Source organism: Ambystoma mexicanum, chromosome 8 (genome assembly GCF_040938575.1).
Source record: "Ambystoma mexicanum isolate Mex_15411 chromosome 8, UKY_AmexF1_1, whole genome shotgun sequence".
Lineage (NCBI taxonomy): Eukaryota > Metazoa > Chordata > Amphibia > Caudata > Ambystomatidae > Ambystoma > Ambystoma mexicanum.
Window position 1 is genome coordinate 1,507,645,445 of NC_090929.1, and position 13,553 is coordinate 1,507,658,997.

A 13,553-nucleotide genomic window follows, 5' to 3' on the forward strand; every position below is an offset into this window, starting at 1 on the left:
ATTGATTGTCGTGGAAACAACTGATTCCATGTGGAGGTTTAGCTGAGAGATACCCAGCTTCTCCAGGAGTTTGCCCAGGAAAGTAGTGATAGAAACCGGGCGGTAGTTTGACGGAATGGAAGGGTCAGCAGAGGGTTTCTGGAGCAGAGGGTGCACAGGGGAGTGCTTGAGAGCAGTTGGGAAATCTCCAGTCGAAAAGGAGAGGTTGCAAAGGTCAGCCAAAGCTGGTGCGAGGGAGTCAATGTTGTCCTTGATGGTTTTGGAAGGGCAAGGGTCCACTTGCTTGGATGAGGCCTTCATAAATGTCTAGCGACCTCATCAGGTGTGACGGGAGAGAGTGAAAGTGGAGATGGGGCCAAGGGAGGCACAGGTGCTGGTGTGTGCCGTGGTGTGGGGGGAAGGGAAGAGAGGATGTCTTGGGTTTTTGCGGTGAAGTGTGCTGCTAGGGCCGGGCAGAGGTCCTAGGTGGGAGTGACAGAGGAGGAGGCTGCTGCAGGATTGGCCAGTTCCTTGCAGACTTTGAAAAGTTTGGCCAGTTTGTCAGATGATCCACCCGACGAATTCCATTTCCATTCGGCTGCCCTACACTTGCGCTTAGGGCAGCCAGGTTGGAGTTGTACCAAGAGTTGCACTTTTTGGAAGGGTTCAGTCAGACCCTCATGACAGGGGCAAGAATATCAAGAGTGTTGCAGATGGAGAGATTAAGGATAGTGAGGGCTGTGTTAGGGTGGGAGTCAGCCGCCAGAATGGGAGGAGGAGAGTAGGTGGAGGCAAAGGCAGCCACTGTCACTTTTTTCATGGGTCTGGTGACCATGAAGCCGAGTGGCTGCGCCGGGTGAGTTGCTGCCAGAGGAGAGGAGATCTTCAGGTGAGTTGATAGAAGAGAGTGGTCGGTCTAAGAGAGAGAGGTAGTGAGGGGGATAGACAGTGATGCCAGTGGAGATGAGAGCATCCAACCAGTGGGTAGAATAGAGAGGGAGAGAGAGTCACATAGGTTGCGGAAAGGTCCTGACAAGTCAGGAGAGTCCAGATGGATCTTGAGGTCACCCAGCAGGAGTTGATAAGAGGAGGAGAGAAGAGAAGAGGTTAGGTCGGCCCATTCTGAAAGGAAGAGATTGAGTTGTCCAGGAGGCTGATAGAAGGTGGCCATGAGGAGAGAACATTTAGGAGAGAGTGAGAGCCTGCAGAATAGGCACTTGAAGGAGGAGTAGGCCTGCGTAGGTATAATAGACACATGTATCCATTCAGGGAAGATCAGTGCTATTCCCCCACCAGCCTTCTTTAGCCAGGGCGCAGAAAGGATTTTGCAGCCTTCAGGGAGGAGAGTGTCAAAGCTTGTGACAGAGCTGTTCTTGAACCAAGTCTCAGTGATGGCGAGCACATCAAGATCCATGAGTTCGAGGAGGTTGCAGATATCGGTTGAGTTTTTTACAGCCAGTATTAAGGGTGGCAATGTGGAGCAGCTTGCCATCCTTAAAAGATCTTCCGCGGAGGCGCGCATGGACAGTGATCCGCCCCCTGCCCGAGGGTGGCAAGAGGGCCAGAGGGATAGTAGTGGATGAGTGAAAGCCGACAAGGGAGCCAGGACTGTAGGGCAAGGCCCAGGCGCCTGTACAGAGGAGGAAGCAGAAGATGTAGTGGGCAAGGGGGCCTGTGTAGAGGAGGAGGAAAGCACTGTGGTCAAGTGAACCGGGCTGTGAGGGCAGGGGGGTAAGATTAGAGAGGCGAGAGAGGAGCCTATCAAAGAGAAGAAGGTTGGGTTGAGGACCCTGAACTATGATGGTTCAGTTGAAATAGACATTAATGATGACTCTGGAAATGGTGAAGTGGTCAAGGAGGATCTCCCAGCGAGTGCCACCATTAATGGGAGAAGAGGCGATAGGAGAAAGAAGGCCGACCATGTAGTGAGTCCATAGGTCAGGTGAGTTAATGAAGATGATGTCAGTGACAGTCTCTCTGGCAGAAGCCGTGACATAGGTGTCGGCAATAGGAGGGCCTGGGTTGGAGCCCAGAGTGTCCTCCTTAAGTTTCTTCCGGCCTGATTTAGTGATAGGAGAAGGATCGATGATTGTGTAGCAGTTGGAGAGGATAGGAGAGATAGATAGCGACAAGGTAGGCAGAAGTGGAGGGGGTGGGGGCGGAGACACTTTCCAGGCTGAAGCACTAATGCACTTGGAAGTGGGGGAATTGGGGAAGGGTGGGAGGAGACAAAGGGAGGTGCGCCTTGTGGGAACAGAAACAACCGCAAAGCACAACTAAAATCGATTATCCAGCAGGGCAGATGAAATGCAGCAACACTAGACAGGCTACATTCAATTTTAAAACAGGACAGGTGAAATGCATCAACACTAGACAGGCTAAATTCGATTTTAAAACAGGGCAGGTAACACATTCAGTTACTGGCAGGGATAGATAAATGAAGTCCAGATCAGGTAAAGTGAGAAGTAGCCAGACCCGGTGCAGAGGGAAGGACTTGAGAAGCTAGTAAAAAGGAGCTGACCTCCATAAGAGTGTTTGGAAGTCCATATCTCACTGTGGGTCTAGGGAACATGGTGGTTTCCTCAGCCTCCATGTATACGTGGGTAAGTGTAGGAGAGGGCCCACAGATCCGGCCAGACAGCAGATAGGGGCCTTAGGAAGTGGGCCTTTGGAACGGGGGCTGGCTAAAGCCTGCCGGTCCCCAATAGGCCAATAAGAGAGTCCAGTGGCCAATCCGAATCCAGTAAGTGGGAGGGCAGGGGAACGAACAAGCCTCCATCTAGCTCACCCTGTACACGGTGGCCATGTTGGAATGACCATGATGCCCACACAAAGAAAAGGCCACAAACAGAAAAAGCCTTTTAAATCGGAACGCGCACCCACAAGGAAGCAAAGGGCAAGCACAACACAGCGCGGATGTCAACGCGGATGTAATGGCAAGAATGCACAATTAATGTTCAATTTTGCGAATCCTTAACTAATTACGGTCTGCAGGGTGTAGAAAGGCAAACCAACCTCTGTGTGCAAATCGCAGTGTGCACACAATGCAGGATCATGTGGCAAGGAAGGGGCACCCTCGAAAAAGAAGAGAAGGCAGGCAGGTCGTCTTTACTGCACTGTAGATGATGGGTAAAGGATTCAATGGGGCATAGGGGGGACAAGTGTGCTAGTTTTTTTTACATATTTCACACGTCTGGATAAAGGTCTTTATATCAGCGTGGATACCTGGCCAGTAAAACTTCACACTGATGTGCGCTTGGGTTTTCGTTTATCCTAAGTGACCCCCGGTAAGATGCAAGTGTGCGATCTCCAGTACAACCTTTTGGTGGGTCTGGGGAATCACCAAATGTGTTTTTATCAACGCTTCACTTGAGGTTTCCCTTCTGTACAACATACCCGTTTTAAGAAGAAAAAGGGGCTCGCCTTTTCTATACCTTCTCCTTCCGGAATAGCCTGTAGGAAGGCCTGAGCAAGAGCGAGATCGCTGGGCGAAAGCTAGATCGAGATAGATGGGGGGTTCCTCTCCCTTTGTGCCTTCAAAGTCAGAAGGTTTATCAGCTTCCCCAAAGCCCAATACACCTCTTTCCATTTTGTCTGGTTCCCCTTCTTGAAAGTGAGGGACTAGTGCCCTTTCCAAAATTTCTTGAGCAATTGTATCCCCACGATGCACTTCAAATGGGACTTTGTCATCGTTTTTTAAAAGAATCTTTATGTCTCTTCGGAAGTCAGGGGTCGATGACGCCTGCTAAAACGTCTATACTGAACTTCCATGCTAGGCTAGAATTTGGGGCCAACCTGATGTAACATCCTGGAGGGGGTATCAGAACCAAATCAGTAGGAATCATCCCTCTTTTCCCCAGGGGGAATGACCGCTTCCCTACTGCTACAAATATCGAAACCTATTGATTCCTTTGTGGCAACAGAAGGGTTAGAAGCTCGTTGACTACATTTCTGAAATTGTAGGGTTCCCCAATTTGTTTCAATTGAGTCACATCCCACTCCTGACACCATGTGTAAGGAACTCATGGTGGCAACAGTAAAGATAGACATGTGATCACAGTTCAAGGGTGTTTATTGAACTTTGTAATGGGTGAGATAAAAGCCTAATCTAAACCTAAATCTGAGATGGGAGCAAGCTACGACCATCAAACAATAAGCCAGTTCTAGTGGCGTCTTGTCAAACAAAAAGGGCCTATACAAAAAAAAAAAAAACTTTTGCCAATCCTTACTACTAAATTACAAAATGAGTGTTGGATAATGTTCACCAGAAAAGAAAGAAGTATTCACAAATGATAAGTCAGGATGCTATGGCTAGGTCTCCCTTCCCCCACATTTGAAGCACGGGAAAAGGCGGGACTCTCGAGCACAGCAAATTCCTGGGCTTCGACAGCACGAGGTTCACAGTTCAGTTCAACAATATCAAAATGTCTTCAGAGGCTAAGTCTCTTTCCTGCAAAAGTCTCTTGCCTTAGAAGGTCTATTGATTCAATGTAACAAACAAACAAAAGTTCTCTCTGTGATATTGCCCCTTGGGCAATTGCTCTTCGCCCATAGGATCTCCTGCCAGGCTCGGCTCCTCCTTGCAAAAATGGGCCTCCCTCCATCGGGTTCACTACAGCCTTTCTTCAACACAGTTCCTGTATTCCTAATACAGTTCATGTATTGCTCCGTTTCCTCTGGCAATGTGTCAGAGACTTTCCATTGTACAAGGAATTTGACTCGACCCATGTCGGACCACTCTGATGCCTCACTCCACCCTTTCCTAGGGCCTTCTGGCTCTTGTAGTTTCAAAAAACAGGTCCCGGTCAGAGCCTTTCGAATGAGTGCCCACGTGGCACCAGACCCCTCTGCACCTGGACCTCAACTGGGCTTTCTTTAAAGTTCAGACATACACACAAGTTCTTTCTTCTTGCGTTCACAATGTTGCTACTCGCAACCTTGGGCTCAACGCAGTTCGGTTTGCCATCAGCTTCCTCTGACTGACCGGCTGTGTTGAACCCGTTTGGCTTCTTTTTTCTTTGGATTCAAGGATGGTACCACGGTAGCCAGTTTGCCTCTCTGCCTGTGTTAAGAATGCGGGAGGCCCCCCGTGTACCATTGGCATCTGCTGCTTCGCACGCCAGCTGTAACTCCCGGTCTTATGCTTTCCCTTTTGGAGGCTTTGCGGGTCTGCATTGAAAAGGGCTTGGGCAATTCCCCCTTCGTCATCCTTCCAGGTCTCACCGCTTTTCTTCTCCCTTTGTACTGTTGGTTTGGTGAAGCTGTCTCCTCGTGCGTTCAGCCTTGATCTAAGTGTGCTTTCGTGCTCCGCCTTTTATCCCTGTAGGAAGGTAAAGGGCCGTCAGATGTGCGTGGTTATTGTCAATTGACCGACTCTGCCTGACCAGAGTGTTTGGATATGTCAGGTAAACGGCTCTGGTGTTAACCTGTTGTCTGTTTCCGTGTAAGAAAGAGTTTGTGTGGGAAAAGGGGGGGGAGGTGTGGGGGAGCTTCTAAATATCCTACAGGGTAGGATGGGGAAAAGGTGTTACAGGGAAGGGGATACTGCATTTCAACCCTCAGTGTCCCACTTCCATTCCCCGAAAACCCCTCGCCCAGATGATCCTCCCCCACTGGTCCACCCCCAGGAACTGGATCCAATAGAGATGGCTGTGTTCTGGCGACCTGGACTTCCTACATACTGCTAATATTTCGGTTTCTGGCAGAAGTTGGTAAAGAGATAAAAAAAACAAATGAAATGTTGAAATCACGATGTTTTCCTGGTATTGTGTATAAGTGTATAGTAACTTTGTGCCTAGAGTTATATTTCCACTGGTCACGAATTAAGGCTTGTCCGTTGTTCTAGACAAGCATTTTATAATTTTTTTAACTGGGGATTAAAAAAAATAATATTATGGATGCATACAACAGATTATTTCTTTGATTATATTTTTCAATGTCAAACAGTGGCAAATCAATAAACCTAATGAAATAAGAAAATAGGCTCTAACACAGAGATAAGTAACCACTGTAGATGTGAAAGTTAAGTAGAAACTATATGAGGTCTGCCTGTGGTGGCTTGCAAATGCTTACTTTTACTAATGAGAAAATAATGTAATTTGACTGTACACCAACCATCCTCATTTTGGACGTATTTCATATTAAAACATGCTTTCAAAAGCTAGCTGCCGCCTACCTTAAATTTTCCGGTGCCTTCTTCTGCTCTGAAAAATGAAGAAAACCAGACACTCAATTCATGCTTTGTATCAAACAATATCTAAATCACCACAGATCAATAATGTTAAATATCTCATGCTCAAATGCCTTGCCAGTTAAAGATGCTCAATTTGCTTCACACTTAAATCAAGCTGTTAACATTAATTTCCCCAACTTCACTGGGAGCTGCTAAGCACTTCAGTGGCAAACAATTAATTTTCAAATACGATATTCGACACAATTGATGCAAAGCGTTTCACTATTTTCTTAGCGTGGCAATCCTTCCCCTTAGCTGGGGTAATAGGTGCTTAAGGAAGTGTTATTGAAATGTTTTTATGCTGAGCATACCTGGGGTAAAAACAGTGCTGCCGGCCCCTCCGACCCCTGCCCCAGATCATGCCATGTCTGGTCATATTTTCCATTAAAAGCAGTCACCTTACTCTCTCTTTTTGAAAAGCCTCGCACCCACCAGGATTATCCTTCAGGACCCCCCTAGATGACGACGACTGGCTTAAGGTGTACAAGCATGCTGTAAAGGAACAAGGGGCTATTTGGAAGGAAGATTATGTGTGTGTTGCAAATTAAACAGTGAGAAGACAGTCAATGATAATTGATTGATAATACAAATTCTTATAAATGACTGTACAGCGACAAACGTACAAGAGGTGTTATCACCGGGTGCGTAAACAGAGGAACATTGATGAAGCAAACTTGTAAACTTATCAGTAAAAAAACCATAACAAAACTGACTTATGTACATTCATGGAAGTTATTAACAAAGGGAATCTTATTACACACCAGAAACCAATACTGGATGGTTATATTTGCACAATCAAATGGCTAAACCCCCACAATCTTCTAAACAACAAGCTGGCAAGTGGAGCACAGCATGGGTTCAGTCAAGGCTGACCAGACATCATTTCTGGCACCAAGAACTCATCAAACGAGCTGATCCTGCCAGTAATGGTCCATATTTGGAGAGTGGTTTTAAAACGGAATTGATTCCCCAGACGATCGGTCTTCCGGGAGGATTGATCAGTGTTTTATGAATTTTGGGAACACAGTAAAAGCTGGGTATAGCTGGTTCTTTATTGATCAGGAAATCACACTCTTGTTTTCTTATCCAAGCCTATCTTTTGCTTGGTTTACTTATTTCAATCATGGCTTGTAGTTCCTTGGTGGGATTTTGCATATGTTTTTTGCAATATTTGGTGTTGTTTAGTTGGGAAGAACACTCTCAATATATTTGATTTTGTCGAGGATGACTATTCTTCCCCCCCTAGTCAGCCCTTTTCATAGTTATTCTTTCATTATTGTTTAATGCTGTCAATGCTTCTTTTTCCGATGTTACCCAGCTTTTACTGTCTTCCCAAAATTCATAAAACACGGATCAATCCTCCCGGAAGGCCGATCATCTCAGGAATCAATTCCGTTTTAGAACCACTCTCCAAATATGGACCATTACTGGCAGGATCAGCTCCTTTGTTGGTAATTGCTTAGTTAGCAAGATGACATATAAAGCCAAAGAGATAGACATTGGAACAGAAAAACCCTGGCAACTGACAAATGTTTCCAATTGTAATTCAGAGTGTGCAGTGTATATGATTACTTGCCCCTGCAAACTTAATTACATTGGAAAGACTAATCGAAAAGTAAAACCTCGGATCATAGAGCATAAAAGCTGCATAAAGAATAAAATTATCCTTGGCCCGGATGGTTAAACACTTTACAGAAAAAAGCGTGGAAGTGAATATTTCAAATGGACCGTGCTAATGCTTATACATGTTACTAACCATAACATTAAAAATAAAATACTGTTAGCGAAGGAACAAAAAATTTGACCTAAAGTGACAAGACGGGGTTAAATGAGGCCATTGAATGGCACAAGATTTGAACTGCCATTTCAAGGCATTCCGTTAATTAGCCTCTACAAACACAGCATTAATAAGCTCATACTTTGGCCTTGACTTTATCTTGAAAGATAGAAAATGAAATACATCTTAAAGGACACTAGATCATGAACGCATTGAACATCATAATTATCTACGTGTTAATCAGGATTTCTTAACTGGATTTATATAGCAATACAGCTACATAAACACAGATAACCACCGAAAACCCCGGCGGTTTCTAAGAAACAGACACAGTAACACAAAAAATAAACAAGGGACTATTATTTTCAACAGAGCCCTACAAAGATGGAGCTCCATACATGTATCGCTGTAACTCCACAATCGATCTAGTGGAGACGTGGATTTCCATGTAACACAACTTACCGCGAACCGAAGGTTTCACTCAAGAGTAACTAAAGAAGTCATAGGTAAGTGAGAATGCCAGATAGCCGTATTTTAATTACAAGAACCGTAGAATGACCACGCTATTCTAGCGTTCCATTACACATAGCGGCTAACAGATAAACACTGAGGGCCACCCTGCATCTATTTTACAGAAACTTCTGATCGGTTTGCTGAGTACTGGAATATAAGAAATCCAACTATACTGTGAGAAAAAAGAGAAGACCCACACGCTTTGAACCTCAATGACCCAAGAGGTAAGAATGTTACGCTCACCTGGCTCCCACAGAGGCGTCGATCTGGACTGGACTACTGCGGTCTCCACCAATGTGACGTGAAGTGCCGAGGTGACAGACTAGACTGGCCCACCTAACTTCGTTTGCTTGACCCGTAGGAATATTCTTCTGCAAATGGAGAAAGGGAATTAACCACCCGTGGAGTGGAGCGTAAATCCCCCCCCACCCCGCTGTTCTCCTCACTGATCACCTTGGATGTCCCCTCTTATAGTCTCACCTGATGATTTGAAAATATGAGCTCTCCATCCTGCATTGAGCGCAAGGGCGCAAAGATAACCAGTTGCTTCACTGGCTCGAAGGAATTGGTGAGTTCCAGGACAATATTGACTCCGATATTCCCGGCAAGACGCCGTAAGTATGTAGTTCGTAAGAGTTGAAATGCCTGACTTTCACTCTTGTCCGATTCCTTGCAGGTTGCACCTTGACCCTACTGAAGAGTTCCTCGTAGCAACCGGTAATGTTCTGGTAAGGATTTGTATTATCCAACACAGTTCGATAAAATAATGTCCATATGTAACCTGTTGCTTTCTCACTTATTCAGGCGCTGAGAGAAAGTATGAAGTCTCTGGGAATAATGCCTCCGGCGGTAAAATCAGGTAAGTCTTTTGTGGTGAGGAGGGTTCCCTTGTTAGTCCCTTGTTTCACCTTGCTGTCCTTTTGTTTCCCCTTAGGGGCCGGGGTTCGGCTAGGATGCAGTGGAAGCTGCGCCGACCCGTGAAGAAGAATAGTACCCCCCGGTGGTAAAATCAGGTAAGTCTATGGGGGGTATTCCTCTGTGTATTCCCTTGGCTCACCTTGCTGTTCTTGTCTTCTCCTTAGGTGCCGGAGTGCGGCGGGAACATGCAGGAGGATGCGGTGAAATGTGAAGATGCTGCGAAGGCCGGTGAGTTGAGCGCGGCGCTGCAGCAGGCGAGGTGACGTGCATAAAATGACTTCTTTCTTCCAGCTCAAAGGCACGATGGATCGGGAATTCAGGTAAGGATCAAAGGTATTGCTCTTGTTCTAACCTTTTCTTCTCCTTCTTCCTTTTTCTAGGAGCTCCAAACTCGAGGCGGGCGTGGCAGAAGACTGGATGCAGACTTGCAGGCACGGTGAGCGTTACGCTGCTGGATGCAGAATAACGCGAAGCATGTGCTGCTCTTCGGGCGTGGTTTAAATAGCCTCCAAAGTAGTCCCAGGTAAGTATTCCTCCTCAAGCCCCACCCGAGTAAAAAAATAGTCCCTAGGTAAAATCGTCCCTTCCAAGCCTTGTTTGGCTTGGAGCTCTTGCAGCATGGTCTGCATCAGGTAAGTTTTAATCTATGAGCCTGGCGCCTATGGCCCCAGGACTGACTCTCCATATGAGCCTGGCGCCATAGGCGCCAGGACTGCACCCAAATAGCCCCTAGCGGGGGTTGTTGGGCTTGCTTGGGGTAACTTGGTGCCTGCTTCCGGGGTTGCTGGACTTGGTCTGGGTCCACGGGGGTAGGCATCATGACAAAGAGTTACACGTACATATGAATATAGATTTGTTCTAAAAGCAGAGAAATAGAATAAGATTACTCTCTGTGGGAGTGGGAAGTAAATGGAAACAGACAGGCGACTACCTACTATGGTAGTCGCCTGTCTGTTTCCATTTCCTTCGCACTCTCCCCCTCCCTTCCTCATCTATGTCTTCTTGCACTATCTGAAATGTTGTCAGGCCGAGTACGATAGTTAATTTCACATCCTTACTGTTCATGGCCTGTAAGAATGTCATTGTATTTTCCCTTGTTCCCTCCCTTGCCTTGAAGTGCTTTTAAACACATTGGGCCTCATTACGACCCTGGCGGAGTGGGTTTACGCCAGCGGTATTCGTGGCGGACCCTTCCGCCCTACTACGAGTTCCCGTAGCGCCATGGAGCCTTTTTCCGCCTGGTTTTTCCGGGCGGAGAAATCCATGGCGCTACGGGACCTTGTTGTTAATTACGCCACCGTAATTTACGGTGGCGTAATTAACGCCTTCCCCACTCCCATTATACCCTATGGGGCAAGAATGGGAATGGGGAAGGGTAAAATGGGGATTGGGGATTTACCGCCCCGCCAAGGTCGGAATGGGGCGGAAAATCCGCCAACCCCCATGGCGGTATCGGCAGCTTTCCGCCGTGCTCCATGGTGCATATTGCACCACGATCTCCGCCAGGGTCGTAATGAGGGCCATTGTGTATAGGCACTATATAAATAAACTATCATATCATATCTCAGTTAAATCGCAGTAAATTTATTTTCACCTAGATCTCGCAAACCACGCCATACCACGACCCTTTAATTTGAATAACTATAAGACATGAAGGCACAGCCTGCTTGGAAATAGGAAATAAAAGACTTCTGGAGAAGGTAAGATTTGGAAGAGTCCAAACAAGAGAAATAAGAATAGGGAATTCAATAGTAAACAATTTCAGTCCATAAATGCAATTCATATGCTTTTTTGTAGACTTCCTAGCAGCCCAAAGTGGTTCACAACATCCTGATTTAGTCAAGATGCCATTATTTGGACATAATCCACATGCTGTAGCAGGTATTATCTTTACCAGCTGACTAGCAAACTCAAGCTTTATATTGTCACCAGGAACTATAGTACTTATAACTGACCTGGAGTTTATTTATTCTTTTATCAACAGTTATCCCAAACAATACAAGATACTCACTTCTATGATGAAGATCCAGTGCTATACATTAACATTTGGAATGCAAGTGACACCTCCTGACGAATGTCCCCAATGAAAATAGAGGACAGAAACATGTTGAGCCTGTTGATCTAGTAATACATCTAGATACTCATATGAAAAGCCCTGAAGTTCTGTCTACCTCAGATAAAGTTCACTATGAATACAGAGGCAGACACACAACAAACCGAGTCATTTTCATACCCAGCAGCCTCTTAAAAAGGAAAATATTGCTGTCAATAAGGCTATTGTTTTTATATAATAGTTTTAATATTGTATGCACTGTAATGTTTTTCTGATGTTTTTCTAACCTTTCTAAATTGAATCATTTATATGTAATGTTTACTATTTTGTGAATAAATGTATATGCTTTTAATACTAGCGAGAGTGAGTTTGGCATAACTGTTGATAAATATTCTACTACCGTACATATATATTAGTATGATGAAGAATTGAACACACTGGAAGACTCCAGACTCCAGGTAAAGTGATGGAGCATTAAAAGCAGTGTAAAGTAAGTTTTCCAGGGCTTTCAGCAGCAGCAGCGCTAATGGTAGGCACTGGGAGAAGGATCCAGGAGCCAGCACGGAACGCGGGTTTATACCCGTGAATAAAGCTCACTTTCGGTGCAATCTAAATGGCTGGCGCCATCTGCCAGTGTGCTACAAAAACAAAGCAATTTACATTCATCAAAATCATCGAACTCCACTAGGTTTCATGAATTAACTGTAAACCACCTAAAATCCGCTTCAAATTGAGATGGTATGAGGGTCACGCGATGAGTGTATCAGACTTGGCACAACTCTGGGTCTTTCTCTTTTATGCCCCATCCAACAAATGTCCAACCCTTTGCTTTATCCAGGTGAACTGGCATAGAGGCTGCTTACATGCCACACGGGAGGAAGCAGACCTCCAACGCATTTGCTTTTTTCTTAGACATCTCTGGCACTAGAAAAACATGTAAGCCTTGTCATACCAGGGGGGGGGGGGGGAGAAGACATTTTAGGATTAGAAAAAAGCCATTGACCTTTATTCTCGTGTGAAAATGGAAGTACCATCATTTGCCCACCTGCTACGTACAGGTATCTGGACAATTTAACAAAGCAATTAGCCATGGGCTGCAAGAAATCGCACAAGGCCTGAACACTGCCCAGTGATGGACCATACATTAACATACAGGCTTAATCTGCAAAATGCTTGCCAGCTTGTCAGGGACTGATTGTATAATGATTTTGCAGTTATTAATACTCTCTTGGGATCTTACTTAAAGAGGAACGGAACGGTTTATTCCAATTAAGAGAAAGTACAAGTGCAAGTAGCTGTTTGAGCTAGTTGATGTACAGGCGATTGACAACATTTTGTTCCTCATTTGCTGTGAAAGCAATTATTTTCTTGCTTCCTCGTGTAGGACTGGCACTTAAACTTGCACTAATGGAAAAGATAGAGGATATCCCATCAGTGTGACTTGAACTGCAAAGTAGGACCAAAGATTATGAGCAAAACAGCTTGCTGCATGTTGAATTCTACTACTGTGCGGCCCTGAATGACAGGTTGACACTTCTAGTATCTAAAATATATACTAAACACTTGCACTTCGCCTCTGCTTAGAAGATCATTGTTTTGCCTACAATAATTGCTTGCTATATACAAGAATGCAGTTTCATGAACAGGCCTTCAAGGAAGTATTCCTAATTCAAGAGAATGATAAGTGGTGCTTTTAAGCATTCATGGCATATTTTTGCTTGAAACAGCCAACACGTGTTTCGACTGTATTTTTTCAAGGCTAATGTCCACAAAACATGCCACAATACATAATTGTTTGTTGGGTGTTTTATCCTACTTTTGGTGAGTTCAGCAGTTCTGACTTGATGGGCTTGGTTGTGCTAGTGATCTGGTGAGATCCTTAGCTACTGTCTGGAATAGTCTGGAATATTCTACTTACAATATAGGACTGTCTACTGAAGCTATTAAAAACCTCACATACTTTATTACTTTAACTAGGTCACCTGTAAGAACAATGGCTTATGACATTATTCGATCCTTTCGTACTCATCAGTTCGATCATAACATACGTGAGGCTAAAAGGTCTTTGAGGCGTGATTGAC

At 45.1% G+C, this 13,553-nt stretch overlaps 1 protein-coding gene across 3 annotated transcripts in view; it reads right to left on the reverse strand.

Annotated features, from left to right (window-relative positions):
• The window catches only part of PCGF6 (polycomb group ring finger 6), a 583,658-nt gene that overhangs the window by 229,152 nt on the left and 340,953 nt on the right, over positions 1 to 13,553 (reverse strand). For all 3 annotated transcript variants that reach the window (XM_069611699.1, XM_069611698.1, XM_069611700.1), the window contains exon 7: positions 6,155 to 6,182. In XM_069611699.1, coding sequence (XP_069467800.1) covers positions 6,155 to 6,182 — 28 coding nt within the window. The remainder of the gene's footprint in view (positions 1 to 6,154; positions 6,183 to 13,553) is intronic.